The 27,384-nt window shown below is 46.9% G+C and overlaps 3 protein-coding genes; 2 read left to right on the top strand and 1 right to left on the bottom strand.

The window, feature by feature from the left end:
• Nucleotides 1–14,172: 14,172 nt before the first annotated feature.
• On the top strand, nt 14,173–16,031 carry GSTUM_00000030001 (uncharacterized protein; the record flags this gene model as incomplete). XM_002835279.2 has 7 exons in its annotated part: nt 14,173–14,301; nt 14,357–14,388; nt 14,446–14,489; nt 14,539–14,654; nt 14,727–14,904; nt 14,958–15,337; nt 15,410–16,031. 7 exons carry the CDS (start codon nt 14,173–14,175, stop codon nt 15,875–15,877), a joined length of 1,347 nt encoding a protein of 448 aa, XP_002835325.1. The 3' UTR covers nt 15,878–16,031.
• Nucleotides 16,032–18,096: 2,065 nt separating this feature from the next.
• Nucleotides 18,097–20,865, top strand: GSTUM_00000029001 (uncharacterized protein; the record flags this gene model as incomplete). The annotated part of the gene is made up of 3 exons (XM_002835278.1): nt 18,097–18,724; nt 18,810–19,069; nt 19,126–20,865. 3 exons carry the CDS (start codon nt 18,097–18,099, stop codon nt 20,863–20,865), a joined length of 2,628 nt encoding a protein of 875 aa, XP_002835324.1.
• Nucleotides 20,866–23,519: 2,654 nt separating this feature from the next.
• GSTUM_00000028001 (uncharacterized protein) lies at nt 23,520–25,367 on the bottom strand (the record flags this gene model as incomplete). Its single annotated transcript, XM_002835277.1, has 4 exons — nt 23,520–23,710; nt 23,769–24,038; nt 24,096–25,263; nt 25,341–25,367. The coding sequence occupies 4 exons, from the start codon at nt 25,365–25,367 to the stop codon at nt 23,520–23,522; spliced, it is 1,656 nt and encodes a 551-aa protein (XP_002835323.1).
• Between the last annotated feature and the right edge of the window lie 2,017 nt (nt 25,368–27,384).

Below are 27,384 nucleotides of genomic sequence, written 5' to 3'. Positions count from 1 at the left end.
GATTGAGGAAGCTATTGGCTAGTATACCGACAAAATCCCGCGGTCAGCAACCTTAGGTTGCTCTCTGGGTAATTGGTTTCAGTAACTATTGTAGTATTGGGAATCATCCTATGACTTCGATGTGTTCCGAAACCCAGTTGCAACACTCCGTGAAGTTCGTTGGCTTCTTTGGTAGTGTCTTTTTGGAGTTCTAGACTCTTCTAGTAGATGTAAATGTATTGGTCTCTCATTGAGATCCTTTACCATTTGATACCATCTCTTTGTGCAAAATCGTCCTGTTACTTACGGCCTATGCCAAAGGTATCATATCTTTGGAGCCAGGTAACTCTCTGAGTAGTTGATGGAACCGCTCCGTTCCACTTCCCAGACCTAGCCGAGGATCTCCTCTCATTTATCCTGCAAATAGGATCCGGTTGGATGGACAGCGGCGACGTAGACAGTGTTAATCTAGCACCTTCAATTCTGTGGTAATATAGTCACAGGACGCAACTGAGATTGATATATATGATGACGCGTGGGCCCCGTAAGGGAGCCGGAAGGGGGTGTTGGAGACCAGAGATTCCGATTCCAAGTGGGGTTACCCTACTTATAGTGGTTCCTAGGTATCGGATTCTGGTATTCCTAACAGAAACTATCAGGCCACGAAACAAGAAGCAAACAAGTAGGCCGCCACGCAACACCTAACAGACCTCAACACCAAAGACCCCAGGAACTACTGAGCGAGCTCAGATATCTCCCCCAGAATCTAAGGCATCAAGGCCCATCATGAGGGCGAAAGAAACGTATGGGGTGAAGTGACAGCAAGAAGTAGGAAAAGTACTTAGAGTTCAATCTAATTTTATTTAAACTTGTACCACCAACACTGGCATACCATGAGCCCCAGGGCCGGGCCCCCAGATTGTCGCATCCCGGATGCCACTAACTACGAACTAACTAAACCTCCAGCCCCATACCTCAAACATTCCCGCGTCATGCCCAAACCCGAGCACTAAATACAAAGCCATCATGGGTTAAGAAAATCCTCCTCAGCTCAGCCTACCCGCCAGCCAAGTTACCCGTATAAAATTCAAATTTTCCACTACCACCACCTGAATGTGACCCCGCAAAAACCTCCTCCACAATAGAAACCCACCCGAGTGCCTCACTCAATGATCCCAGGACACCCCGACAACTACCCCGGCACCCGTCCCCATTCCCAAACAAAAGAAACACCCAAAAGGCCAAGCGTGTAGACCCGAGCAAAAGCCGACTTACAGCGCGAAAGCTACCAAGCCAAGGGAGTACAAACCGTCGTAGAGAATCCGCATTGCACCACACCGGCAGTGCAGCCCAAAAACCTCAATGGAAGTAGCCAGAACGAGACAGTCCCCAAGCAGCCAGTACTTGACGGAACATACTCAAGTATTCAACTCATCCTCCAACTCCTCAGCCAGCTCTGCACGCGGCGAACCCGCCACGGACTCTGTAGGAGCCAGTTTGCTACCGCAAACCAGCGAAGGCGATGACTCTTCCGAGTCGAGGACAAGTGGCATAGGTGAGGTCTGGTCTTGCTTGACCTGGCACTTCTTGTTTTTCTTCCTCTTCCCACTTCCAAGCGCAGGTCTAGTAACAGGAGTGAACGGGCCACCCTCATCACCACCTACCGCCACAGGAGGGACACCACTAGAGGCAGTACCCCGACCAGCCACAGGCTCAGCCACAGAGGACTCAGGCACCTGTCTCCCTGAAGGGGGTGATACTACCATGGCTGGTGTCACAGCACAAGGATCCACCTTACCCACATTAGGAGCCAGCGCCTCAACCAGGCCTGATAAATCAGGAACCGGTCCACCCACACCACGACCTATAACCGAAGCTGCAGGAGGGGCTGGGATAACTAGCGGCGCAACATTCTCTAAAAGGAGCTCCTCCGCTGGACCCTGAGATCTCTCAGTGTCTAGCCCACGCCCCCCAACCGAGACCGCTGTAGTAACCGAAGCGAGCGAGGGGACAGGCGAAAAGGGGATAACCGTAGGAGCTTCAGCCGCCAACATCGTGGGATAACCGCGATTAATAGCACATTCATTCTTCATGGCCGCCGATAAGGCAGATATCTCTTTCCCAGTGCAATGAAATCGCCAAGAAAGGATGGAGATGTGATGCCGAAGGCGAGAGACTTTAGCCTCTAGGGCAAAGTTCTTCTTGACAGCACGAGACGAAACCACTGACGAACGTAGAGCTGACGTGGCAGAGGGGGCAGAGGCTCGCTTAGCCATTGCGATGGTGAGGAGGTGACGTAAATGAACAAATGTAAAGATAAGTAGAAGGAAGAGGGAACTTCCAGCAATCATAGGAAAGGAATTAACAACGATGCCCGCGAAAGGTGATCAGAGTTAAAGACTTGAAGCCTATCGTGAGATAGAAATCAAGAGCTCTGATTGGACTGACACCGAATCTGCACTACCGACATGGAGTGAAAAAAGGAGGAAAAGTACTTAGAAGTCAATCTAATTTTATTTAAACTCGTACCGCCAACACTGGCATATAACGAGCCCCCACCAGCACAGGGATACCGCTAACCGATATACCACTAATCCTAAGCAAACTAAGTTTACGGTCCAGCACCTACCATCCCCAAGTCATGTCCACATGGAAACTAATTACAAGACCATCAAACAACCCAGCGCTCGGCCCAGTCCAAGTCCATAGCCCCTCTAGTATGAAGCCAACCAGCACTAAGCGTAGCCAAAGCCGAGCAAAAGACCAACCCAACCAGGTTCCTCGTCCAAAAGATATAAAACCACTACTCCACGGTCTCAATACCGTCCCGCGATACCTCCTCCACAGTAGAAAACTAACAAAAACAAAACAAATTTATAAACCACAGGCGACACAATGCCAGAGAGGAGGTGACCAACATGTCCATCTCTCGCATCTGCATGCCAGGCCGTCGACCCTATGAACCCACTTTGACAAGTACCTCCGAAGAGCGTAATGATAAGGAGGGTCTGTACCCACTGCTTGTCCCCCAACAAACAAAATCCACAAACAAAAGAAATATATAGAGGTGGTGACAGGCCTAGATGGTCAGTGGGGCCTATCTCCCACCCGTGGTACCTTGCCTCTGCCAGCCATACCCATTACCAAACCAAAGAAACCAAACAAACACCACAAAGCCCACCACGCAAGACCCAAACAGGTCCAACTAGGTGGTCGCAACCCACTATCCGCAATGGTGGCCATCAGCCATCAGGGTCGTCGAGGAGCTTTACAGCACTCAGCAGCTTCACGCAACAGCCTCATCAGGCCGGAAACACTTTACTGGACATCGCACAACCTGACGCATGCCCGACTGGTGCTCGCAGGTACCTCTCCCCTCCCAATCAGCCCCCCCAAGCCCCACACACCAGGCATCACAGAGCCCATCCAGCCCCCCCAGCCCCTCAGACAGATCAACCATCTGACAGCCACAGGACAGCCTATACCCAGCCCTACTAAGCAGCCACTGGTCTTGGCCGCCTAACAGAGCCCCAACCCTCAATACTGTATAGCCGAAGGGGGCCCACCAGCCACAGCCGGGAGCCACAAAGGAGGCAGCACCAACACCCGTAGGCATTGGCACCAGCTACACCGTCCAACCCAGCTAAACCGAAGCCCAACCAGGCTGGGAAAGAGTCAACAGAACTAGCAAAAGCCAGCCCCACAGGTCCAGCATGAAGTACTGACCCAACAACAGGCAAGAGGCATCCCCAACTGACTCGATAAGAAGGGAGAGGGCGAACGAACAGAAGCAGACAAACAGAAGGTAGGTGCCACTTGCAATGGGTGAAGCCGCCAACCACAGACTACAACCGAACCACCCAAACGCACAGACAACGCGAGTGTCTGGCAGCCAATCGTCCCACACCACTCCAGGCGGCAGCAATAATCATACCAGGGGGTAATAGTTTTCAAGGTCAAAGCCATCCCGATGGGTGCGAGGAGGAGACACCTGACTGAATCACCGTAAATGCCGCAAGGACAAAAACTCTAAGGGAACGGCGATAAACAACATCGTAGGATTCCGACCGTAGAAATGTAAAGTAACAAGGCAGGGGGGGGCTGGCGAGGCCCCCTCCCTTGAGGAAGTGATGCGGCCGGTACAACATGTTGAAACTTGGGAAGGTCATCAGTCTAATCCAAGGGCGCTTTGTATCGCGAGAACTAGGAACTCCATTAAAACCCAACAAGAGACATGAGCTGGTCCAAAGAATGACACGGGTAATCCCCCCAAATGTAATGTTCCATCCCCTTAAATGAATTCGAAACCTGGGAGTAGATGATAGACAGGAAGCCGTAGACATTTTTACCGTAAGGGGCTCGGAAGGGACCGTGATGAGTGCTTGAAGTGCTAGTATCATGAGATAACCAATTCAACAAAACGAGACACAAACAGGTTATCCGCCACATAACACCTAACAGACCTCAACACAAAAGACCCCAGGAACTACTGAGCGAACTCAGATATCTCCCCCAGAATCCAAGGCATCAAGGCCCATCATGATGGCGAAAGAAACGCTCAGGGCGAAGAGACGGCAAGGATGAGAAAAAGTACTTAGAACAAAGCGTGAAGAACCTATCCTCCTCAGCCGCATCAGCCTCCTTGTATAGTGTTCTTCCCGCCCATAGTCATGTGACCCAAAGTAGTCACATGTGCAAAATCAAATCATAACAATCTAGTTATGTGACCAAGGTTGTCACATGCTCAAACCCCATGACCTCATAACAAGGTCATGTGTAAAACTTATAAACCAATCATAACACAATAAACAAGTCATATGACTCGACTGAGTCATATGCATGAAATCCTTGACCTCATAACAAGGTCATGTGTGAAATATAAATCATATGCGCCAGGCCTACCCGCAAGGCACACTCGCAAGATATACTCGCCAGACGCACTCCCATGACTCATATTTGAGCCATGTGCAAAAGCATCACAAATCCCACACATAACAAATCATATCACTCGAATGAGTCATATGTGTGAAACAATAACATACCTGTAACTCATAACCATGAGTGATGTGAAACCCTTTTCCTCACCTAGCCATATTTGTGACAATGCTCACGAAGTGGAAGCAACATTCTACTAGCTCCTGTGGTTTAGGCATACAGCAGGATAAGACATATTAAAGCTAGGAGAAACAGCCTGATGGGACTCTGGCTTAAGGAGAAGCAAATTTCATAGATATGACAGGATTCTACACTGGACTTAGTTATGAGTCTTGAGTCTTTTGCAAATGGCTCACTCAAGTCATAGGGCCTGTTTATGTTATGATTTGTTATGTTTCATACATGACTCTATTATGAGTCATGGGTCTCACACATATGGGTCACTCGAGTTATATGACTTATATATATTATATTTTTTATATTTTGTACATGGCTCAATTATGAATTATGTGTTTCACACATATGACTCACTCGCGTCATATGAGCTATTTATAAGATTTTTCATGACTTATAGTTATGAGTCATCTGTGTTATGGTTGGTGAGGAGAGCACCCTCATATTATAAGAAGACCAGTATAGCCATGAAAGTTGGGCTCCATATACTTTATTTTATGTAATTTCCATACCTATTACTTTATAAGAATAAAACATCTTTACTGTCTTTATCCTCTACATCTCTTACAAGCTTAAGGACAATATCATTATCAATTTACAATGATAGGTATTGCCCAAGTAAGGGTTGGTAATGTAGGCTAAAGGTTCTAAGAACTATTGAAGAAGAAGTTTTAAAAGATATATATATATATATATATATCAATACAAGAAATACATCGTTGCCCATTGCTATATATTAACAAGAACTGAGGAATGTTATACTAGTACACACAATTTCAAACTTACTTCTCAGTTTATACAAAGTAATGTATCTAAGATATGGGTAAGCAAGTATTTTTCTTATAGCCTAAGTAATTCAGTAAGTATTTTCCATAGCTTGATATATACAGTTGAGAACCACCTCTTCTCATTGCATTTATACTGCCTATATCTTCAATGGCTCGAAATTCAAGTCCAAGACTGTATGAGGACTTTATCTTTCTTCTACTGCAGTTTTCAAAAATGTATCCAATATCTTCTTCACCCAGAAGGTTACCAAGATCAGTTAGTTTACACTGCATGGCTGAAATGTACCCCAAATGGATTAAGAGTATATATTGAAATAAATACAGACCATAGCTATTGAGACATTCAAGTACTGTCCCACAGCTTATCCATCTAGTTTCCCCAAACGTACTAGCTAGTAAACTGTAGGAAACACTTCCATCTGTCATAACTATAGTCCCTATCATTAGAATATCGGTTCAGACATATCACAGCCACTTCTTCAAATACAAAATGATGTGGCCGATATATATTACAATTATCAATCTTTTATTAGTCAAGCATAATAGGCCTAGCAAGATAGTTGTCCTCCTTCTTGCCCTCTTATCGATCCCAACCTAGTTCTAATTATCCTCTCCAATCAACCAATACTAGAGTCAAATCAATGCCAACATACTATAAGGAATTTTCTAGCACCTATTTAAGTTCTTATAAGAGGCTACTCTTAATGATATTCTAATTGATTGGACAGACAAAAATAGTCAAAAATACTTTGCTGTCTTAGTGGCATAAATTACCGACCATAAGAAAAACATTGCATTACCTGGAGTAAAATCAAGTGCTTGGACTAAATATAAAATACATCAGGATACATTAGGATCCTTCACTCTGCGGAGGGATCCTATGAGAGATTATATGAGATACAACTATATAGAGCAAGAAATTCTAAATAGTTCAGTAAGGTCTACCCCCAATGATGTCCACAGAACATTTGACATTCTTAGTATTCAGATGAGATGAAATATTTTTTGTCACCTTTCCATTATTTTCACTCCTAATCTGCATTAGCCTAATCTACTCCATATAGTTCATATAAGAATATTTCAGCATATAATAGATTTGATTTCAGAGTTTTTTAAGAAATATAGATTGCTGGACTCTCAAGCGCTTGAGAATATAGGGAAAGCTTTACCATCCTACACAACATTCTTTGTACTCAGGAAAGCATACTACAAGGTTACAAAAATAGCAAGTAAAGAAGGTAAGAAACTTAGGATGTTGTCTTTTATGTATTCTTGCTGTGACATTGACAGGACCCGAGAGTACCCTAAGTCAATCTTTAAAGTATAAACTCACTACTCACCTGTGTAAGGTCATTACTTAATTTTTATCTAATGGGAAAATACAGAAGTCATATGCATGAGATACTTAATTATATGGATAACAATCTCAATCAGTTTCACTTATTAAAGGATAACTTCTTAGAATTTTGAATGTCTCAATCTACATGGACCAATATTCAGAACTAGTCCTAAACTGTACTACAAAATCGAAGAATATTAGTCAAATAATCTGTCATCTATTCAACTCTCATGTGGTACCATGTATGTGATCACCAAAGAGTGGAAGTGAATTACTGGCATACAGAATTGATATATGCTAAATCTCATTTCAACATTATCAAGCTCTATTTGCTTAGTTACTACAGCAATCATGTGTACTAGTTTGATAACATTGCTCTGTATTCTACTGTATTCAGTGCACTAGCTTAGAAGGAACAAATCAAATCTACACGGGGGAATCAAATAAAACTAATACTACAAGACAGATCCTGTACCACTACTGGTAACACCACACAATCTGAATGAGACTTCCGAACATTACTTTCTTGTCGCATCATGGAGCAGATATTACAACTTATTTTATCAATAATTTAAGTAAAACAAATCCAGATTCTCCTGTGCTCACCCCCTCTTGTCATTGGGTTTTATAGAGATATTAGGATATGGTTGCCAACCTCAATAGTTTATACCATTTCTTCTCCATCTCAAGCCAGGCTATGTATTTTGAATTGGTTCTATATATCCAGTGGAGCCTAGCAATTCAGTCCCATCTTCTTAATCATTATAAAATATTATAATATCTTTCAGTTGAGCTTTTAATGTACCTTGCAATTCTAGTTTTAAGGTTTCAGCAAGCCAGCATGTACAACATTCACCAGGTATAATGTACAGACCCCAATTTGTTTTATAAAAATGCAAGTTGTAATAACTGGATTTAGGTATTGACTGGTACAGATAAGATGTATGGTTCGCTACAGGGCTCTCTTCATTGGAAACTCATCATCCTATTCAAGATCCCAGGTTACCATTACTATGTCAGAATCTACCAACTGGCAAGTATAAAGATCTTAAATGTACATAACTCTCGACATCTATCACTGTTACACAGTCTCGTCACAGTAAAGTAGTCTGGTGGCCAAATAATAAAAACATTACCATCATAGACATTAGCACTATTATGGAAATAACTTACCTGATCTTCATGGTTGACAAGCAACTGCTCATTAATAGTAGGATCAATTTAACCAGCTTCAATGAAATATATTGGCCCCATGTCAGATTAGTTGAAGGCCTCTTAATACATCCTATATTGTGAAATGTCATCTTACAAGTATAGAGATATTTTATATGTCTAAAAAATTGGAGATTTGGCCCAATGCTACTCCCCTAATATCAAGCAATAGAGTAGGACCAAACCTCCTTGTTTTCTAATATAGTACCATAGAATTAGTGCAACTTAAAAAGCAATTTAAATATAGAGCTGAGGTAAAGATTAATGTAATAGCAAGACACTTTGAGTGTTAAGAGTTTATTGACAACATGTTACTAGTTGAAATAGAATATTAAAAGAACAGAAGCTAAAGACTTCATCTAACAAACCTGTAATATCAACAACATTTTTAGAATAGAATAAAATGTCCAACTAGCAACTTGAATAGCATTCGAAGCATAGCAGACAGCATCTGAGACTAAGATGGGATATACATATAACAGACTCAGAAGTCAGAAATATGAGCAATATGTGCAAGCACCCTGTAGCCACCTAGCAACAAGAGAAAGTAAGTGGAGATTAGGATGTAAAGTTATAAATATTAGTGTCAAGCACTACTCCTGAAGAAATTGGATGCACAGCAGACATGATATAGGAAAGATATCAGGTATAGACTGATGTGTCCAAAGCCTGTCTCGTAGTCAGAAACACATCAAGTGTAGTCCACACATCATTAGACATTAGTTGACATACTAGATGAAATAGAGGAACATTAGGAAGTACAGGACACATAGGACATATTAGTTAATAGAACTTGATATTATGATGCACAGGATGTACAGAGTGTAAAGATTAACAGCAAGACGTCCAGACATGTCAATAGCACTTCCAACATGGCTTTTATTTTTTTTTGCAGATGAGGACACTCTACTGATGTATTTACCTCAAGGATTTCTTTTTTACTAATGAGAATCATTACATATACCAGGAAGCTATATCCAAATGGCAATTTAGGAAGTGAGTAATCTATTACTTTCCAACAGAAGTTTCAATAAGGTCTTAATTCATTTTTCCTACTAACATCTGTGCCATTCACTTTACCATATCCACATGAGATGTATATACCCAATCATCTAACTTATTTATCCATTACGGAATTTTCCTTCTCATATACTAGTTTTTGGATCTGTTGCCTAATATAGGCAATATGCTGGGAAACTCTTTTGCCTTTTAACTGGTTTTCCAGAGTTAATTGGCATAGGTTAAAATCCTGTGCTGTTGCTGTAATCAAGCGGTAATTGCCTTTCTGGAAGACTTGAATTGCCAAAGCAATTGTCTTCTCAAGGATGTCTTCCTTTCTGACTTTAACTTGACTTATTGTGGAACTTTCAAATGCTTTTTGTTCATGGAATTGTGGTTATCCCACTCTTTATCAGCAAAATTTTCAGTCACACCCCCACAGCCCGCTTCGGCATCGCAGCCCGCTTCCCCATCAAGTACGCTAGCCTGGTGTGTGAGAACTCCCTCACACCCGATACCAGTAGTCTATATCGGATGAGTGGTGAGCCTGAGTGCCATACCTTTCCAAGCGCTCCAGTATGATCCCTCGTGGTACAGCTGTAGATCGCATTGGTACTGGACTGGCACTCTGCTGTGGGCGCAAGATATGGGATGATTGCGAGTTCAGTACGTACTGTACCCGTGCAGCACGAACAATGGTCTCGTGAATGCGAATCCAATGATTCCCGTTTCGCCTTTTTGGTCGCCCCATGTATTAGTAGACCAAACCCCTCGTAGTTGAAACAGCCCCCATTCTCCTCCTACCTTAAATGTGCTGTGTTGTATATCACAAAACCTCTCCGTTCTCTGTGTTGCAGGTTGAGTAAGGTATGATAGGGCATCGCATTGCAAACCGCACACCGAATTGGGTGGGCCTTACTCAAACAAAAACTCTTATCATAATACAAGTATTATTATGATACATAGCCGACCCAAGCGAACTGTTAAAATTCTTCTCCCTTTCTATATAATTACTTTTTCCATCAGCAAATCATCCACCCTTAAGTAATACCTTTTAACCCCCTACCGCCTGACATCCGACTAGAAGAAAATTGAGGAGCGCCCGTGCTGGAGGGGCACGTCAAGACCACTGAGACAAGACTGATGTGTTCCTTCCGCCCGGCATGCGATCATTTTGGATTAAGCTTAATTTCACCTCCGGTCCATGGGAAAAACTCCTTTCTCGCCGTACATTTTTATCGCACCGCCTTCCCTCCGTGGTGCTACCGTTGCGAACCTCATTCAACGCCAAGGGCTCTCTCGCCATCTGGTCCTTTTGCTATCTTGAGGCACCCCACTGGCACTCCCTTGCCTGTGCCAGCTCTACCGGGAATCGGGAAGGCTGTAGGCATTACTCGAGTACATCCCCCCAACCTGTGTTTCGCAAATGTGTCAGCAGTCTCCAATCGGCAAGACTAAACTTAATCATATTCGTCTCCCTCCCTCCCATGAAATCCCTCGAGTTGATCGGATAAAGACTTAGGCACCGGATCAGCACGGGCCTCACCAATTCATCAATACCCATTGGACAATAAAACGGCTCAGGTACCTCCTTCACCTTTCATTAGAGATAGGGAGAAGGAGGGAGAGGGGTGCTATTTTAATTATTTGAGCCATTGCCGATCCACGTTGCCTATGGTAGGGGTTTGGCGACCCACTTGGGTTCTCTCTTTCACGATGATCCTGGCACGAGAGAGGACGATTTCTATGGCTCAATTGGCAAAATAATATGGAGGGTGCACGAGCCAGTCGAAACATTATGGGTTATCAGCCACTCACGATGGAGGTCCCAGAGTGATATTTTGGTATCGTAGACGGACGAACAGATGTTCTGCAGGTACCGCTGTCCTCGAACACCAAACTCGCGCTCAAGCACTCGAGCATCCATGTCCGCGTATCAACCCGCATCTTGATTCATTTCCACTACAGAGAACTAATATGTAAGTATACCAATCTATCAGCTCTAGCCTCCCCCCCTCCCTATCTATCTATCTATCTCTATCTATCTCCATTCTAGATAGCTCGCCAACTGGCGCCACAGCTCGATGGTTCAAAAAAATTGACCTCAATCTGTTTATCCAGCTTTGCCTTCCCTACCAGCTCTCAATCTGCCAAATGAGGACACGTTCCTCTACGATCCCTTGCAGCAAAGATTCTACCCGAGTAAGCTCGGAAGCGGCACCAACTAAGTACCTCCGGACGAGCAGTTGACCCCACCCAATAATAGTATTAAATCATATCCGACGAACAGGGGGGCACAAAGACAGCATTGCCGGATGGCCGATCTGGTCTTTGGGTCCGATCCACTGGGAATTTTTTGGAAAGAAATCCATAGATGAGAGGAAGACATAGGCTAGCTTTTGTGATACTGTTATCCCCCTTATGCCCCTCCCTCCCCGCGGTTATGTTGCAAAATTGTGGTCTTTATCATATCTCATTCCCATTGTCGTCGGGCAATCAAAGTAGTGAACTCATCTTAGCTTCCTGAAAATCGGTACGAAGCGCTAGAATCGAGTCTGCGCTTGCCCCCACCCTCCCATCCCTCCCAACGTCACACCCTATCTTCCGCCCTTCTTACCTGGTCGGGTCTCACCCTCACACTTCCCCCGACACCCCCATACAAAACAATCTCGAATGTGATACCGAAATCTACCGGTATGATAGATATTTGTCTCTCTCGACTGGGTTGGATTGCAATGCTTGGTCTTGTCATAAGAAATACTTTTCCTTGCTCTTCCCCGCAGCGCCATCCATACTAGCCAACCCAGTTACCCTCCCGCGATACTGGCATCATACCAATATAAACCAAAACAGTAACAAGGGTGTGCTGGGCCCTCAGTCTCAGCTCGCACAAACAGTTAGGCAACATTTGCTCAACGTTGTAGTTTCGACGTTCAACTTGTAGGCGAGGGCTAACCCTTCTTTCCTTCGTCTCCGGGTGGGGATCGAGGGGAGCTCGCTCGACTATATTCTCGCAAGACAGACGGGGGTGCCAACCAGTTCTTTTGCCAACCGTTCTCCCGAGAAGACATCTCTAAGTACTATTTATTGACATGCGAGAAGAAGACCTGTAGGCACAGGAATAGTTCATTAGGAGTCACTCGCGGGGCCCCACGGTTCACGGGTTCTATCCCAGAGCTTAAGTTGGCTCTAAACGGTAGGGTCTACTTTGTTGTAATTCTTGTTTGAAGTTGTACTTCTTGCTCGATTGATGCTCTACTGGGGGGCTATAGGGCCCTATTTATGCTACAGGAGAGCGCACTACGATCACCCATGACGTGCACTTCACGCAAGAGAATAGAAAAAATAAACAACAACAATACAACATAATGTAGTAGTAAAGAGAAAGGAAACGCAAGCACCAAACTAGTACCACAATAGAGTTTCCAAGGAATCTCTTCTCTAGTCAACTGTGTAATGAGCTCAATCGCTTAATAAACCCATATCAAAATATTCTGTCCTAGTCAATGACAAAACCAATGTATATTTGGAAGTCATATTACAACATACTCAAACTCCGCGGCAAGGGGCCTGCGGTCCTGATACCTTATGGCACTTTCTGTAGAAACGATTCTAGTACTGAGTGCTAGAGATAAGGTCTTGAAGTTGAACATTTTCACCTCCAAATACCGTATCCTTTTTCTGGAGCTAGCTGTAGCCCCCAGCAGCTGGTATTGGGATTATCTCTCGCAAGAACCCCCTCTGCTTGGTGAGCACAGTTGCAGCACCTCAGAGGTCTCAACAGTGTGCAGAGGCAGCATGGGAGCTAATGGCCAGATAATTTGGGCACTATCGTTGTGATCCATTATAACCTGTTACCCCTCGCCCTGCGCTTAGGTATCTGAAGCATCCGGTTTTTTGTCGGAACATACACTTGGATCTCAAATAAATCACCAGTTGTCACTCGGATATAACCCCCTACTAAATTTCAGTTTGTTTGTAATGTGGTTTTTTCCGCCTAAAACCCTGTCATGTGTCTATGGGAACTTCTTTCCAAAACAATGCGGTGTTTGCTCGGATAAATCCCTTTTTACTTGACTAAGTGGTAGTTTCCAGGAAATATCTTACTTCACACCTTGAGCGTACTGTACATCCTTCCCATATACTTACCTACATCTCACCCGTGAGAGAACGCAAATGCTCATTCCACGTTTCTCGCGCCCTCGTACACCGAATTTAACTTTTCTGCTCTGCCCACCAAGCACCTGCCAAGCCCAGGCATCCTCGCTCTATGGGGAATCTAGCATCGCGAACCGGGTACCCATTCCATACCGTCCGAATGCCGTCCTGTGGAACAAAATCCCACTTGACTCTCTCCGCCTGTCATATTATTTCCCAAGCCTCGTACCCCCATATCACACATCACGGCGCACTAGACTATCTCTTTCCCGCAGTTGCTTTAAAACACTGAGCTCCAACCGAGTGAGCCTCCATGAATCTGACTAACTCTCCATTTATTATTAGCTTCGAGTAAGCACGTGATGAGCACGCCAGCCCCACGATGTTTTTATCGTCCAATGCGCGCCAACCCTTTTCTCAATTATATATCATAACAATATTATTATGATACCCACGATCATACTCGTCCACGCTTTACTCGCAAACCGCATACCCTCCACAACAAACCATCGCCCGCACAAACCATGCCGTTAGGAATAGAACGTATTTCTCCCCCCTCCTCCCTCCCCCATCCCCTAGCTAGCTACCATGACATTAGGCATAAACCCCCGCAAGCGCCCCCCAAATGCAAACATAACCTTCATCACGGCACTGCCCGGAGAAGACTACGATGTAGCGTTGGATTATTTGGAGAGGATCGCGGCGATTGTGTTTCCGGTTCGTTTTGCTTGCTTCTTTCTTGCTTCCTTAGGCTGATAGTGTGGGTGGGTAGGTTATGAGGGATAATGGACTTGCGGTTATGTCGTACGTTTTTCACTCTACTATTGCTATAGGGTGAGATAGGAGGGCTGACACGGGCAGGTTGGACGAATTCCCGGCGACTATGGAGTTTTGGGGGAGGAATTGTTGGTTCCCTCCCCGCGGTATACTGTCCAGGACTGATGGCTAGAATAGTCAACGCTGGAGAGGTTATCCAGCTAGTACTCAAGAATCCCAATACTGGTGCCTGGCTGCCGTTCAGTTTTGTACAGCGGGTTATGATACATGAGCTTGCGCATATTAAACAGATGGTCCGCCCTTCCTTCTCCCCTCCTCCCCACTTCCATCGCCAGCAACAAATATCTAATCCCTTCTAACAACAGAACCACTCTAGATCCTTCTGGTCTGTCAACAGCAAATTCTCAACACAACTTCAAGTCCTCAGGGCAAAGGGGTATACTGGCGAAGGCTTCTGGTCGGCGGGGAGAACTTTATTGTCAGAGCGACACACGCACGATCAGCCACTTGCTGAGGATGATATGCCAAAGTCACTTTGTGGCGGTACCCCCCCCCCCCCAGCGCTTTTAGGCTGGTGAATGACTAGGAGGAACTAGGAACATACCGCTCCTACGAAAAACGAAAAAGCACACAGGACGCCAACTATCGAGCGAAAAAGCCAAAACTAACCTACGCCGAGCGCCAACAATACCGTAAAGAGCGGAAATTCGGACCTAGCGAAGGGGAGAAAGTTGGCGCAGATGACAATACAAGAAGTGTCTTGGAACATGGGAAGAAGTCGACGGCTGCGCCGAGGATCGCGCAGAGCGCACGGGGGAGGGAGTTGAGGGCTGCGGCAGCGCTGAAGAGGTTTGAGGTGCTGAAGGTGGAGAGGGTTGAGGGGGGGGTTGGGGATGAGAGCGACAGTAATACTGAGAGTAAGGGTGATTGGGACGAAGATGAGAAGAAAGTCGATGTCGGTGGCGGGAAGTACCTTGTCCCTGTTAGTCTCGAGAACGATGGCGACTTAGAACAGGATTGGATGAAGAGGGAGTTGGTGGAGTTGAAGGATGCGTGTGGGCATGGGACGGCATGGGAGTGTTTTGACGAGGAGAGTACCGGTATGAGTGGGAAAGGGAAGGGACGGGAACAACCACGGGGGTCCACATCGAACAATAGCGCAAAGAAAGACGCAGTCGACCTTACCAACGACGACTCCCAGGCACCACCTCCCAACTGCAAACCTCAAACCCTCAACCCACCATTGGCACTGCCAAACCCTCAAAATCCCATCCTATCCCTTTCCTCTCGCCCTAAGGCCAAGGCCCCCAACGAGGCTTCAAAAACCACCTGCACCGCATGCTCATTCGCTAACGACCCAACGTCGACGCTGTGCTGTGTCTGTGCTAATGTTTTAAATCCTGGGCGTATGAAGAATGCATGGAAGTGCTCGTGTTATGGAGATTTGCGTTATATGAATCCGGGGGATGCTGGTATCTGTGGGGTTTGTGGAGGGAGGGGTGGTAGGGGGTGGTAGGGGGTGGTAGGGGGTGGGTTGGAGTTTTCAAGAATTTTTTTTCTAAAAGGGGGGTTAAGTTGTGTTTTATGGGTTTTTCATGGTTCGGGCGATGAATGATTGCTTGCGCGTGGTTTCATGAGTGAAAATGCAGCGTAATAATGTTATGTTACCAATATCTTGCTTTTCTATCATAGCACAAAAACGATCTCTATCCAATATTTTTCCCGACCAAAAACCATTTATATCCCCAAGGATTGCAGCACTTGTTATATTCACCATATATTTTGTTTATTGGGAATATTTCTCTCAGAAGGTGTTGGAGGAGGAGCATTTAGGCACCAGTTTTCCTCGATTCCCTCTACCAGGCTATCCCTATGGTATAAAATTCAAACAGATAAAGTCTTAACAATCGCAGATTCTCTACAAACTTCGCACAAAACAGAAAAACAACTCTACCCCACCCTCACCCTAAACCTGTGAAGCTTAGGATTGGTTCCTCTACGTTTGGCGTTTATTGCAATTACTGCCGGGCCAGGGTATTCTTTAGAAGATGGTGATATTATTACTAGAGTACATACCTTCTCCATCACTTGCCGGTATGGCAGCAAATCATTATGGGCGCGTGCCAGGCGAGGCATGAGTGAAAGGGTAATTATAACAGTTGTTTGGGAGTCTCTTTCTTGGGGTACGTCTCTAGTAACATAACATTGGAGCTAGGAATGGCTAGAGGAAGGTGAAAAAGGGAAGGAAGTTAGACGAATTTTCGGGATACTTTCAACCTCCCGACCCGCTCCCAAACCCCGCACACACCCCATCGCCTCTCCTTCTCCGCTCCTATCTCAACCCGCTTCACCCCCGCCCCCCCCATCCCCTCCCAAAAACCTCGTCCAAAACCCCTCCTCATCTCCCTCGGCACACAAAAGCTCATACCACCACTGCTTGCCCTCATCAGTGCTGTCCACGGGCAGGCAAGTTTCGAACAACTCTTCCACCACAGCCTGGGGCCCCAAATCTAGCCCTAACATCTCTTCCTGCGGGGATTCCAGTGAAATGACCATGTTCCGTTCCTCCTCGCTGATTGGTAGGATAGTCATTGATGGCATGTCAAATTCCAGAGGTTGCTGTGGAAGAGGGAGGAGGAGGGTGGGCTCCCGGCGGGTGGGGTAGAGGTGCAGAAAATGGTCTGGGCATGGGCGGTGGTGGTGGTGGTGATAGATTGATGCGACGGGAGTGGCGGTAGCGGGCTGGCAGTATAGTCCCTTGGCTTTTCCAGAGGAGGAAGAAGGAGAAGGTCTGGCGATATGGGTTGAGTACTCCGGGATCCTCAGGGTTTCTCCATTGCCGTTTGTGAATTCTAGTGTTCGGCCCCCTCCTGCCCCACCTTTACTGCCCCCGCCCATGCCGAACACCTCGGAGGTCTGCGGCACGCCCTTGGTACCGCCGGACTGTGGGGTGTAGACTAGTATTTGCAAGGGTGGAGATTGCTTCTCCCCCGCTGATTTTGGCTGGTATGCGGACATGTTCTGTGATCAGCAGAGGTGGTAGAGGTGTAGGAGGGTAGTACGTCGGGACGGGCAGGAGGAGTTGGGACGAAATATATACCCGTCCGGTGCATGGCTTGTGCCTAAGTGGTAGAGACGGGGGTGGATAATAATAGTCCGGAGACCAGACGAAGCAGGTGGTGACAAAGGGCCGGATTTACGAAATGGACGCCCGCCCAATGGCATGGTTGTCTGCGTGATGGGAAGGCTAGAGATGTTCAAATCCTTTATTCATTAAACAGTTCGAAACCGCCTACTAGGCACACGTCCGAAACGGCATTGTGTCGGGGTCGAGCGGAAAGGAGAATTCGGGATTGGCGGGATGGTATCCTTTGTTCTAGTGTATCAAGATTTTAAAGAGTTCTTGTCGTTGTTTTATCGGCAGGTTGCTAGCGGCGATTGATTTTCCGATGGATTATAAGCGATGCACTTATCGATTTTCATCCCACCAGCCGCACAGGTCCACCGTACATCCCACCTTTTGCCAAGACTGGCGGCTCTAAAATTTTCGGGAATCTGGTTTTTCGCTAGTGCGGTGCGGGATGTGATTGATATCCATCGACAATTCTCCTTCAGCATTAGTTTAATTGACTGGAGTGACGTTCTAGTTTTCAACCCCTTTCCCCCCTTTCCTACCTGACCCTTTCTTTTCCTTCCTCTCGATTTGTTTCCCTTTATTGCTCGCCCTCCACCAGCATGCCACCAGCCTCCTACTCCTCAAATCTGGCAACCTGCCTCTGCCGCCAGTTCCGACGACCCTCACTCAATATCCGAATACTCCAGGCCTACGCCCGCCACTTCAACACCTCCCCTCGCAAGCGAGGGGAGGAGAAGGAGAAGGAATCTAATAAAATAGACATTGGACCTATTTCAGAGCTTCTGATTCTCCGGAACCTGAGCCCACGCAAACCCCGTCATGAGAGTCTGCAGTTCTTGCGGGATCCACTCGAGGCCGAAGCCCTCGACGACACGCAGGACCTGCTCCTCCGGTCCGATGATTTGGAGAGCGACAAAAACATCGATATCGCGCTCACGCGTCCCGCCAACGTCCTGGTTAGCAAGCAGCGGTACGAGCAGCTTGCGCAAGAGCTATGCAAGGCTTTCTTGAAGCCACAGTTATACGAGTATTACTATTATCAAGATGGGGAAGAGAGGGATCTACCGAGGCTCCCTTCGGGCGCAAATAAGAGGGAGATTATTGACGGAATTTTGAGCGCCAAGTGGAAGGTTGTCGTGTCGCATGAAATCCCAGAGCGGTTAGATGTTTTGGTGAATGGCTATTTTCCGAGCACGCGGAGGGACATATTCTTTATTCTTGGGAAAGGTGTGTTCTTTGTTTCTTTCCACTTCACCTCGCCCTTTCGCCCAGGGTAGGGGAGGTTTACTGATTGGATGGGATGGTATCATAGATGGTCGAGTGATACGGCAATTGTCGCAGGAGTTCCAGGCCAGGGTTAGGGTTAATGTTGGAACTGGCAAAATCGGTGTTTACGCCAGTGTGGAGAACTTTGAACGTTTGAAAGAGGCGGTTCAGGGCCTTCTGGGGAAGGTTACTGTGGAGGAGTTTGACATGTCTTGGGCCCAGCGACTGTGCCAGTTTAATAAGCAGTTTATAACCCCGATTGCGAGGATTACTGGTACATATATCGAGAAAAAAGATGAGAAAACTGTACTCATACACTCGCTCCCTTTACGCTCTGGGGGGGACCACTAACCTTGATTTAGCTCTTGATTTCTTCCCCGGATCCCAGCTCCCTTCAGGATGCACGGCGCCTGCTCTTCCTGTCTTTTGATCTCCAGCTGCGATCGTCCCATTCCCTTCTGTATAATGCGCCCAAAGGACTCGGCGACCCTAAAGGTGCCTTATATCCGGTCCATGAGAAATCTGCATTGCCATGGAATTTCAGAGAGGTGGAGTGGGGTCGATGGAGGAATATCAAGAAGCCTATCGAGCGTTCCAACAGCCTTCGAGGTGAGAGCTCTGCGATTCTAAAGGATACTCTGCGAACACGGATTGGGGGGACACTACAAGATACAGACATCACAACCGGGCTACGTGAAATCTTGGACCACAATGATCTGCAAGTATCGGCACAACATCGATCAGAGCTATTACCAAAGTACGAAGCCATACTCGGCTACCTTCTTCACGAGGATTCGGATCCTCAGCCCGATCAAGATCTAACGGTACTAGAGTTCATCGAGTCTAAGTATAGACTCCAAGTTCTTCTCACTGATGTCCCAGGTCTTGTTCACATCACCCAAGGCCTCTCACCTATAAGTGACCCCACTTCCGAAGGGGCCCTCCACTCGCTGCGGGTGCAAGGATCTACTGGTGTGCAACAAACGCCCTACCAAACTTGTATTGTCAAGCTTCTACCATCGCCCTGGGAATACCCGGAAGGATTTGACAGGTATCCACCTCTTGAACTAAAGTTCAGCATCGATCCCGAGCTCGGCAGAGTGGACCAGCCGTCTCTCAAGGCCATTCACTCGTCCACGGTTGCAGATATTATGCTCCCTGGTGAAGAATGCGACGTGCGCTTCCGCCACCAGAAATCCATCCCTCTTGGCATTCTGGGTGACCCTGCGAATCCCCAATCTAAGTACGGTGTCACCCAATCGGAGCTGCGAAGGTACATGTCCGAGAGCACTCTGAACCCTCTTACTGATGACAAGCTCAAGGCATCACAATTGCTAAGTGTTACGCTGCCAGAGTGGATGATCTCTCCACCCAAACGTAGTGACTCTAAGGATGGGGGGGAGCGGAGACCACCCACAAAAATGCTTTATATTTCCACTGGCTTGGAGTATCGCCGCGAACTTGCTTTCGATTGGAACGGGATGAAACTTTACCAGACTGTGATCCAAGGGGGTATTACGGGTGGAAGGAGGTCGGAGTTTAGGCTTTGTTGGGATAATACTGAGGGGGCTGGTTCGGTAGCTGAGGCGACACGGATTACGGAATTGGAGGGCGATAAGGAGATCGACGAAATTGCAAAAGGGAGTAGGTATAAGCTTGCTGTTGGGGCCGCTTCGGAGGCCGTGGCAGAAATTGTTGTGGCGGCTGATACCGAAGCCGCAGATGGGATTCCCAGTAAACCCGCTGCCGGCACCGGCGCAAAGGATGTGGGCGAGTTCGGAGATAGGATCACCAAACCTACCGTGGACCAATCCCTCCAACGTGCCCCCCAAGGCCCCTACTACTGCTCCCCATCAACCCCCCAATCATCATTTGCAGACTTCCTAACGAACACGGGCGACTTGGTAAATCGCCTGGGCGAATTCATAGCCTCCAAAGAATGGCGGTTTACAACACAGTACACGGGGCACGGGGTGGTGCGAGGGGTTACAAGGAGCGTAAAACGGGCCACTACGAGTAGAGGTGACAGGGGTGTTAGAAGTGGTGAATGTGAGAGGGGTAGTGGGCATGGTGGGCGTAGTTGTGCAACTAGGGTTAGGTAGGGAGGAGGTTGAATGATTGGGCAGGAGCGGGGCGGTCATGGCTCCGGGGGTGGAGAGGGTCTCCGCTCTGGTGCATTCGCTGTTTGATTTGGGTGTGTATAGGGGTGTTTTATATTTTATAGACCTTTTAGATACAAGTGACGAGTCGGACACCGGAGGGGTCATCTCTCTTGGACAGGCTTAGTACTCGTAGAGGTTGGTTAGGGACGCTATCCCCTGGACGGTTGAGACAGCCTTGCAAAAAGTCTCTCATGCATTAGCGCAAAAGGCTAGGTTTAGTATGGCTAGCAGGCACGTGACTTGATAAATTCAATATTTGCCACCAGAACAAGAAGTACAGTGCTAGTATGATACCGTACATCACGATTCACCTTTCTGCTGAGGGTTATCATACCTCTAAGTTCTCTCCACCATTCTATGCCATTGGATGAAACATTGACCATAACTATTGGGACCACATAGAGCGATTGGAGGTGAACAGAGAGAACGCTGGTATTGAGTAAGTTTGGGCCTGCAATGCCCTTCATTTTGACCCTTTCGGAAATTGTATCAGCATATCGCACATTCACGTCGCTTTCGACCTGGAATTAGGTCCAGTAGATGGTTGTTAGCTGAAGACTCGGACTTGGAGGCGGTCATAGTTAGGATAGAGAAGGAATCCCGAATGCTGTTGCTACTAGCAGTTGTAGCTTGGACTTGAGTCCAGGGTTGGCATATATCACTATACTGTGTAAAAAAGATTTGTGATGACTTTGGAGTATGATACAGTATCGAGTCTGCCGATGCCCAGGCTTTGCCCTACCTGGATGATAACCCATTCGCCACTGCTGACGGCTATTTGTTTGATAAAAATCAAGCTTAGAATCAGAACGGGTAGGGGTCGAAAGTTGTCGGAAGAGGGTTTGACCGAAAAGTTCAGAAGAATAAGGTTGGGCGAGGGGGTGGGAAAGTATGTCGGAGGTGTGTAGGTGGTATGAATCGTGAAGTTGATTCGGCTTCCTATTCCGTTCCATGGTGAACAGGATATGAGAGAAATGCTAACCAATTTCGTCTCATTTGTTGATGGGTGGTGTAGGTAGCTTGGTGCTGATCGGCGAGGTCTTTACTCTGTTCATGATATACCTATCCGACGGGGGGAATTATGATACAACGACATACGATATCACACTGGTGGCACATTTCTCTTACATATCCGAGTAAATCTCGAGTGACAAATAGTGAACACGCGCCTCTAGGGCCCCGTCTGCCAAAAACCCCAACTCGTAGGACACTGGAGCCTTAATTCCTAGGAAATCCTCGCAAACGGAACATCTCCAAGGGGGGACTAGGCGCATATCTTCAGTTAGCAGCTTGATTGCCCGCCCTCGGAAGTGACATCCAGGAACTTCTCAGCATATTCCGTCCAAGCTTTAGAGGCCCTGAACCACCAAGCGACTGCCATTGGAAGAAAAAGTCCGTGAGCCACGTTTTTAACGATCTTTCGATCCCTAATCCAACCCCCCCCGGAGCAGCAAGTCTATTTCCAGATCTTAACTCACCGCCCAGGGGAAACACCTTCGCAAGCTCTGCTGGGTACTGCAGTGAAATACCGTCTCAGTACGCTAATACTGTACACTGCCGTGGGGGATCAACTAGATGTGTACCTTGCTCTGTCGCCGCCCTCGCCTATCACCAGCACGATCTCAGATCAGCTCCTGCCTGGCTCATCTGCTCCGCTCCCCTTCTATCAATCCCCCTTCTTCATCGAACCCCGTGAGGAAACCTGCGCTCCCTGCGCCACAACATTCACGGGCTACCAGATGTGGGCGTTCTGTAGCAGTCAGGACGGGTGACTGCAAGGTTTGGCTATGATAGGATTGTTTTTCGCTGGTAGGTTGCAGTATTATGGTTAGGTTACGGGCGATTATATACGGAGCGTCATCTATAGCACACGGCAGATCGGTGGTACGTTACGGTACAGGACTCCGATACAGTGCAGTAGTTGTCAGCGCAAAATAATGAGCCTTCCCTTGTTAACCAACAAGTGACTTATTGGCACAGGTGCAAGTGCATGTTTGTCGTGAGTATCATAATATGATACCGTATAATTTCACAAGGCTGGGAAAAGCTGCCAACGGTTTAAGTTACAGTGTGGGATAACTCCCCTTTTTTTGTTTCTTTCCTCAAGCTAAAAACGGCTAAAGTAAGCAATACAAGCAATACAAAAAGCAATACAAAAATAATTTGTGCCAGACCCCCTTAGCGCACCCTTACCGGTTCTTCCCCTCCCTTTGTCTTGATATCTTTTTGCCATCTTTTTCATAGTGTTCGGAATTTTATTTTCACGGTCGAGCAACCGGGGACATGAACTTAGCCAAACCCTCTAACGCAGATCCACGAAAGAAAAAAAATAGAAATACCATAGCTAACTTAGCCCAAAACCTAGGCATCAGAAGCACGAGTAGAGTAGAAGGTAGAGGGAACAAAAAAGGGGATGTTTCAGTATATAGTACACCGCATCGCACCTATAATAATAATAATAATAATTCGAAATATCAAAATAAAAAAGATCAAAGTCGGAGGGAGTCAGAAAGGCAAAGAAGCAGTAAAGCTATTAATTCAATGACCCTCCCATATATTTCGGTTAGAAAGTGGAAGAGTGTAAAAGGAGGAGTTTATCGAAATGCATAGGTTGGGAACATTCGTTTCTGTGGCTTTAAGCTTAGTTCTTGGTATGGCTGGCTTTGGGGGTCATAGTAAAAGCCCTGTATTTGGCCGTCTGAGCGGCGGAGGGAAAGGAAGTAGAAGCCGCCTATGGTTAGGACACCGACCTCTGGCGAGGTTTGGGGGGTTATGAAGCATTTTTCTGAAAGCGGTTAGCTCCGCTATGCAAATGATTGGTGAACGAGGATTTTTGGGCTCACCTTTCCATCTCATGAATATCCAGTTATCAGTGAGGTTTTTCATAAACTTCTTGGAAACTAGACTTTTGACAAGTTGATCATCGGGCAGGCGAGAAAACGGTTCAAGTTTGCGCCAGTTATTTGCATCGTCTTTGATATTACTATGGAAGTTGAAGGTCTCCAAGCTGTGCGTTTTGAAATCTATTATTTCTCCTTCCAAGTATGTTGTTATGCTAGTTTTTCTCTCGGTGGACGAGGGCTGGAAGTCTGTAAATGCCTCCATAGTCCCAGCTGCAAACCCGGCCAGTCAGGGAAAACGCGTAGTAACGTAGGATGAGATATACTCACTTAAGCGCAGTTGGGCATAATCAATACTTGATATGCTGACTTTTACAGTCCATTTATGAGGGGTGTTGGCATAAGATGAAGTTCTCCCAGGCGCCCGCCGAGATTCGTCTTGGTGAGGGAGGGCAGCAGAAGTTGTGTTGGAAGGTAAGGATGAGGTTGACGAGGCCGATGAATGGTTAGTCCGCAGAGGCGCGACCGGGAATACCGGCGGGGTCGTCTGGGAACCCCAAAAGATTCCACCTACTTTTAGCCACGAGGTTTCCGCGACACTTAGAAAACGAGTGTCCAGCAGTAAATCATCACATCGCGCCCCCTCGTCGAGGAACTCCATCCAGTCGTCGCTACGACCAAACCCGGCCTTCTCGGCGAGTAACAGGCTTTCCTGTGGACCACTGCTAGAGCGCAGTTTGGCGAGATATTTTATGACCTCCTCAAGCTCATAGGGGGAGGGTGAACTGGATGAACCAGAATCTCTGAGATTCTCACCTCGAATTCTAATTGGCCGTGAGCGATGTATCACCTCTGGATTGCCCCATTCATGATAAGTGAATGAGTCCTCTCTCCCCTCTCGTTGCCTCTCTCGTTCACGCTCCCAAGAATACCCATGCCATTGTGGCCGCGAGCGTATCGGCCGCCGGTTGGGCGGGCGGAGAGATTGCATGAACGATGAACTCCTAGTAGAAGATTCAGAACGCGCATTAATTAAACCCTCGAACATACCAGCCAGCGTGCGTCCGGCTGTGGGCCGACTCTCAGAATCCTCTTCGGGCGGAGTTGCTGGGGCCCAGTCATACAACGACTGCCTCTGGCCAGGTCTCCAGGACGGAATCCGAGCTCCATATGCCTGATCTTGTGCTTGCCTGGCCTCACTATCCCTTAAGGACTGGCGCATCCGGCCCGAACCTGATCTCCTCATTCGTTGCTCGCTCCCGCTAGACCTTGTGAGCTCTGCCAAATGACGGAAAACCCTAGCGTCAGCACCATACAAGGCGCTGATACGAGACCGGACAAATTCCTCACGCTCGTCGTCCTCGTCGTCCAGTAACGGCTGTTGTGGGAGTGAATGCAGCAGCGGGGATGGCTCGGCGCGACTCTGCATAAATGCCGAGGGGTCAACAGATGGCGGAGGGGGTACGTGGGACGACGAAGCGAACGACGGTTGCGTATTCTGGGAGTAAAGTTAGTTGAGGAAACAGTACGATGGCCGCAGCATCATCAGATCTGGATGGAGTAATGATAACTCACAGACGGAGAATTTGCTGGAGGAGGCATGTGGGTTAAAGAGATGATAGCGATCAGGACGGACGATGTACGGGGAAGCTGAGGCAGGCCAAGCAGAACAACCGCGAGATATCCTATTTCCCCAAATTACCTGACCGTACGTTTGTTTACTTTATTATTATTATTATTATTATTATTATTATTATTTATCTCTTTTTTGTCTGGAAGATGATTTTTTTTCCTCCGATTTTAATCCTTAAGATTTCCCCTCGTGAATTTAACATGTCTTTATTATTTCTCGTCGAACATACCTCGGGAGAGGGGAATTCTGTTCTTTTGGGATTCGGCGGGAAAGTCAGGTTGGAGAGCAAACTTGGGTACAGTACCGTACAGTACTGTACTCGTACACCGCAGCACCGTACTGTAAGGCAGTTGTGCTACAGAGCGTTCTGTAGCTGGAGCTGTGCTACAGTTAGAAGAGGATGAATTTGAACCAAGCTGCCAAATGTTCCCCCTTCGTCTTGATATCTAGGACTATTATAATAGCACGAGTGGCCAGTTGGGCGGTGGTTGTGTGGTTGAATAATTTTCTCTAAATGAAACCCTTCATCCGGGTTGGGATTGGACAGGAACGGAGAAAGCTGGCCAGAACAAGAAGCCTTGGTGGGGGGGAAGAGGGTGTCAAGAAGATCCATCCGCATCTTGTTCGATCGGATTCGATAAACACCATCACTTACCAGGCCGTATCTTGGGTTTATCATTCACCAGGAGACTATTGGTTGGTCGATGGTAGTCAGGGTACGACACTGCAATGCTCATACCATTTCGTCCAGTGCTTCCTACGAGTACTCGTACTGTGCTATGCTAGTACGGTACACTACGGCGCCCTTACCCAATGGTCAAGTATCATACTGAAAACTCCCATGGCACCGCAATGATATTATACAACACCACGAAACTTTTTCAACCCGAGCGAGATCAGGTGAAACAGACTTATCAATCTACCTTCCAAGGTTCTACATGCACCCTCCGTATATCAAGGGCGCGGGAAAGCATTGCAAGTGACTCCGTCTACCGAGCACGAGGTACAAGGACGGTATAATACCTTCTGCGCGCTCCTGCTCCTGCTTGTGGCCTCCCCCTTTATTCGTTCTATATCCGTGGTTTATGCAAAAAGCGATATAGATCGCGCCAATATCAATCCTCGCACACTTGAATGAACATCTCAGCCTTCCTGGAAAATTGTTCCAACCGTCCCTGGGTATACGAGATTTTATAGTACCGCATGGATATAAAAGAGTTATTGACCAAATGAAATTATTCGGCTAGATTATGGTGGCTTTCTGACCTGGAATTGGCCAACTTCCTCCCTCTCTTGGCTCACCCGAACGGCAATGCAATGCACGAAACTCCTCCTACTTTGTGAAACCGGGACTGGCCAACTTATGCACATCATACCTTCCGGATGTTGTCTCGCACAGCCCTACTTGGAATTTCCCCCTCTTCCTGCTTCTCCTCCTCAACTTCACCTATCCTCTCGCTCTTATTCTCCCTCCACCCTCACTTGGTTTGATGCTTTACCCTCCTCACCACCCCCTCCTTCTTCCCCTCCCCCCTCCCCCCTTCCCCTTTCTTTCAGCCCCCTTCCTCCCTCTCGACCACTAATTCTTCTAGCACATATCTCGACCAGTTCCATTGCTGTCATCACCCTTGAATACCATAACTTAACTTGCGCAATTCCTGCAGGATACCAAAGCTACAAGTACTTGCATGCTGTACTGTACGCTGCATGCTGTGGCCTAACCTGGACGTCTTTATGAGATTCTATCTCTGATTTGTGTCATCTTCTATCCTTCCATCCTTCTCTTGTCTTTCTTCCTCACCTTTTCCACCGATTCTATGGAATTCCGTGCTCACTTGAATATAATTGCCTGATTTTTTTTTTCTTTTTTCTTTCTTCGAAAGACCCCGCTAGTAAGATACTACATGTCCTTTAGGATAGTGCTATCTTTAACCCATCATCGTTATCCGACCAGTTCTCTTTACTTAAAACCCGCGACTGCCGCTT

Source organism: Tuber melanosporum (assembly GCF_000151645.1).
Source record: "Tuber melanosporum whole genome shotgun sequence assembly, scaffold_101, strain Mel28".
Classification (NCBI taxonomy): Eukaryota; Fungi; Ascomycota; class Pezizomycetes; order Pezizales; family Tuberaceae; genus Tuber; species Tuber melanosporum.
The sequence above is the reverse complement of the archived record's forward strand: the minus strand, read 5'-3'. Positions and strand labels throughout refer to the sequence as shown.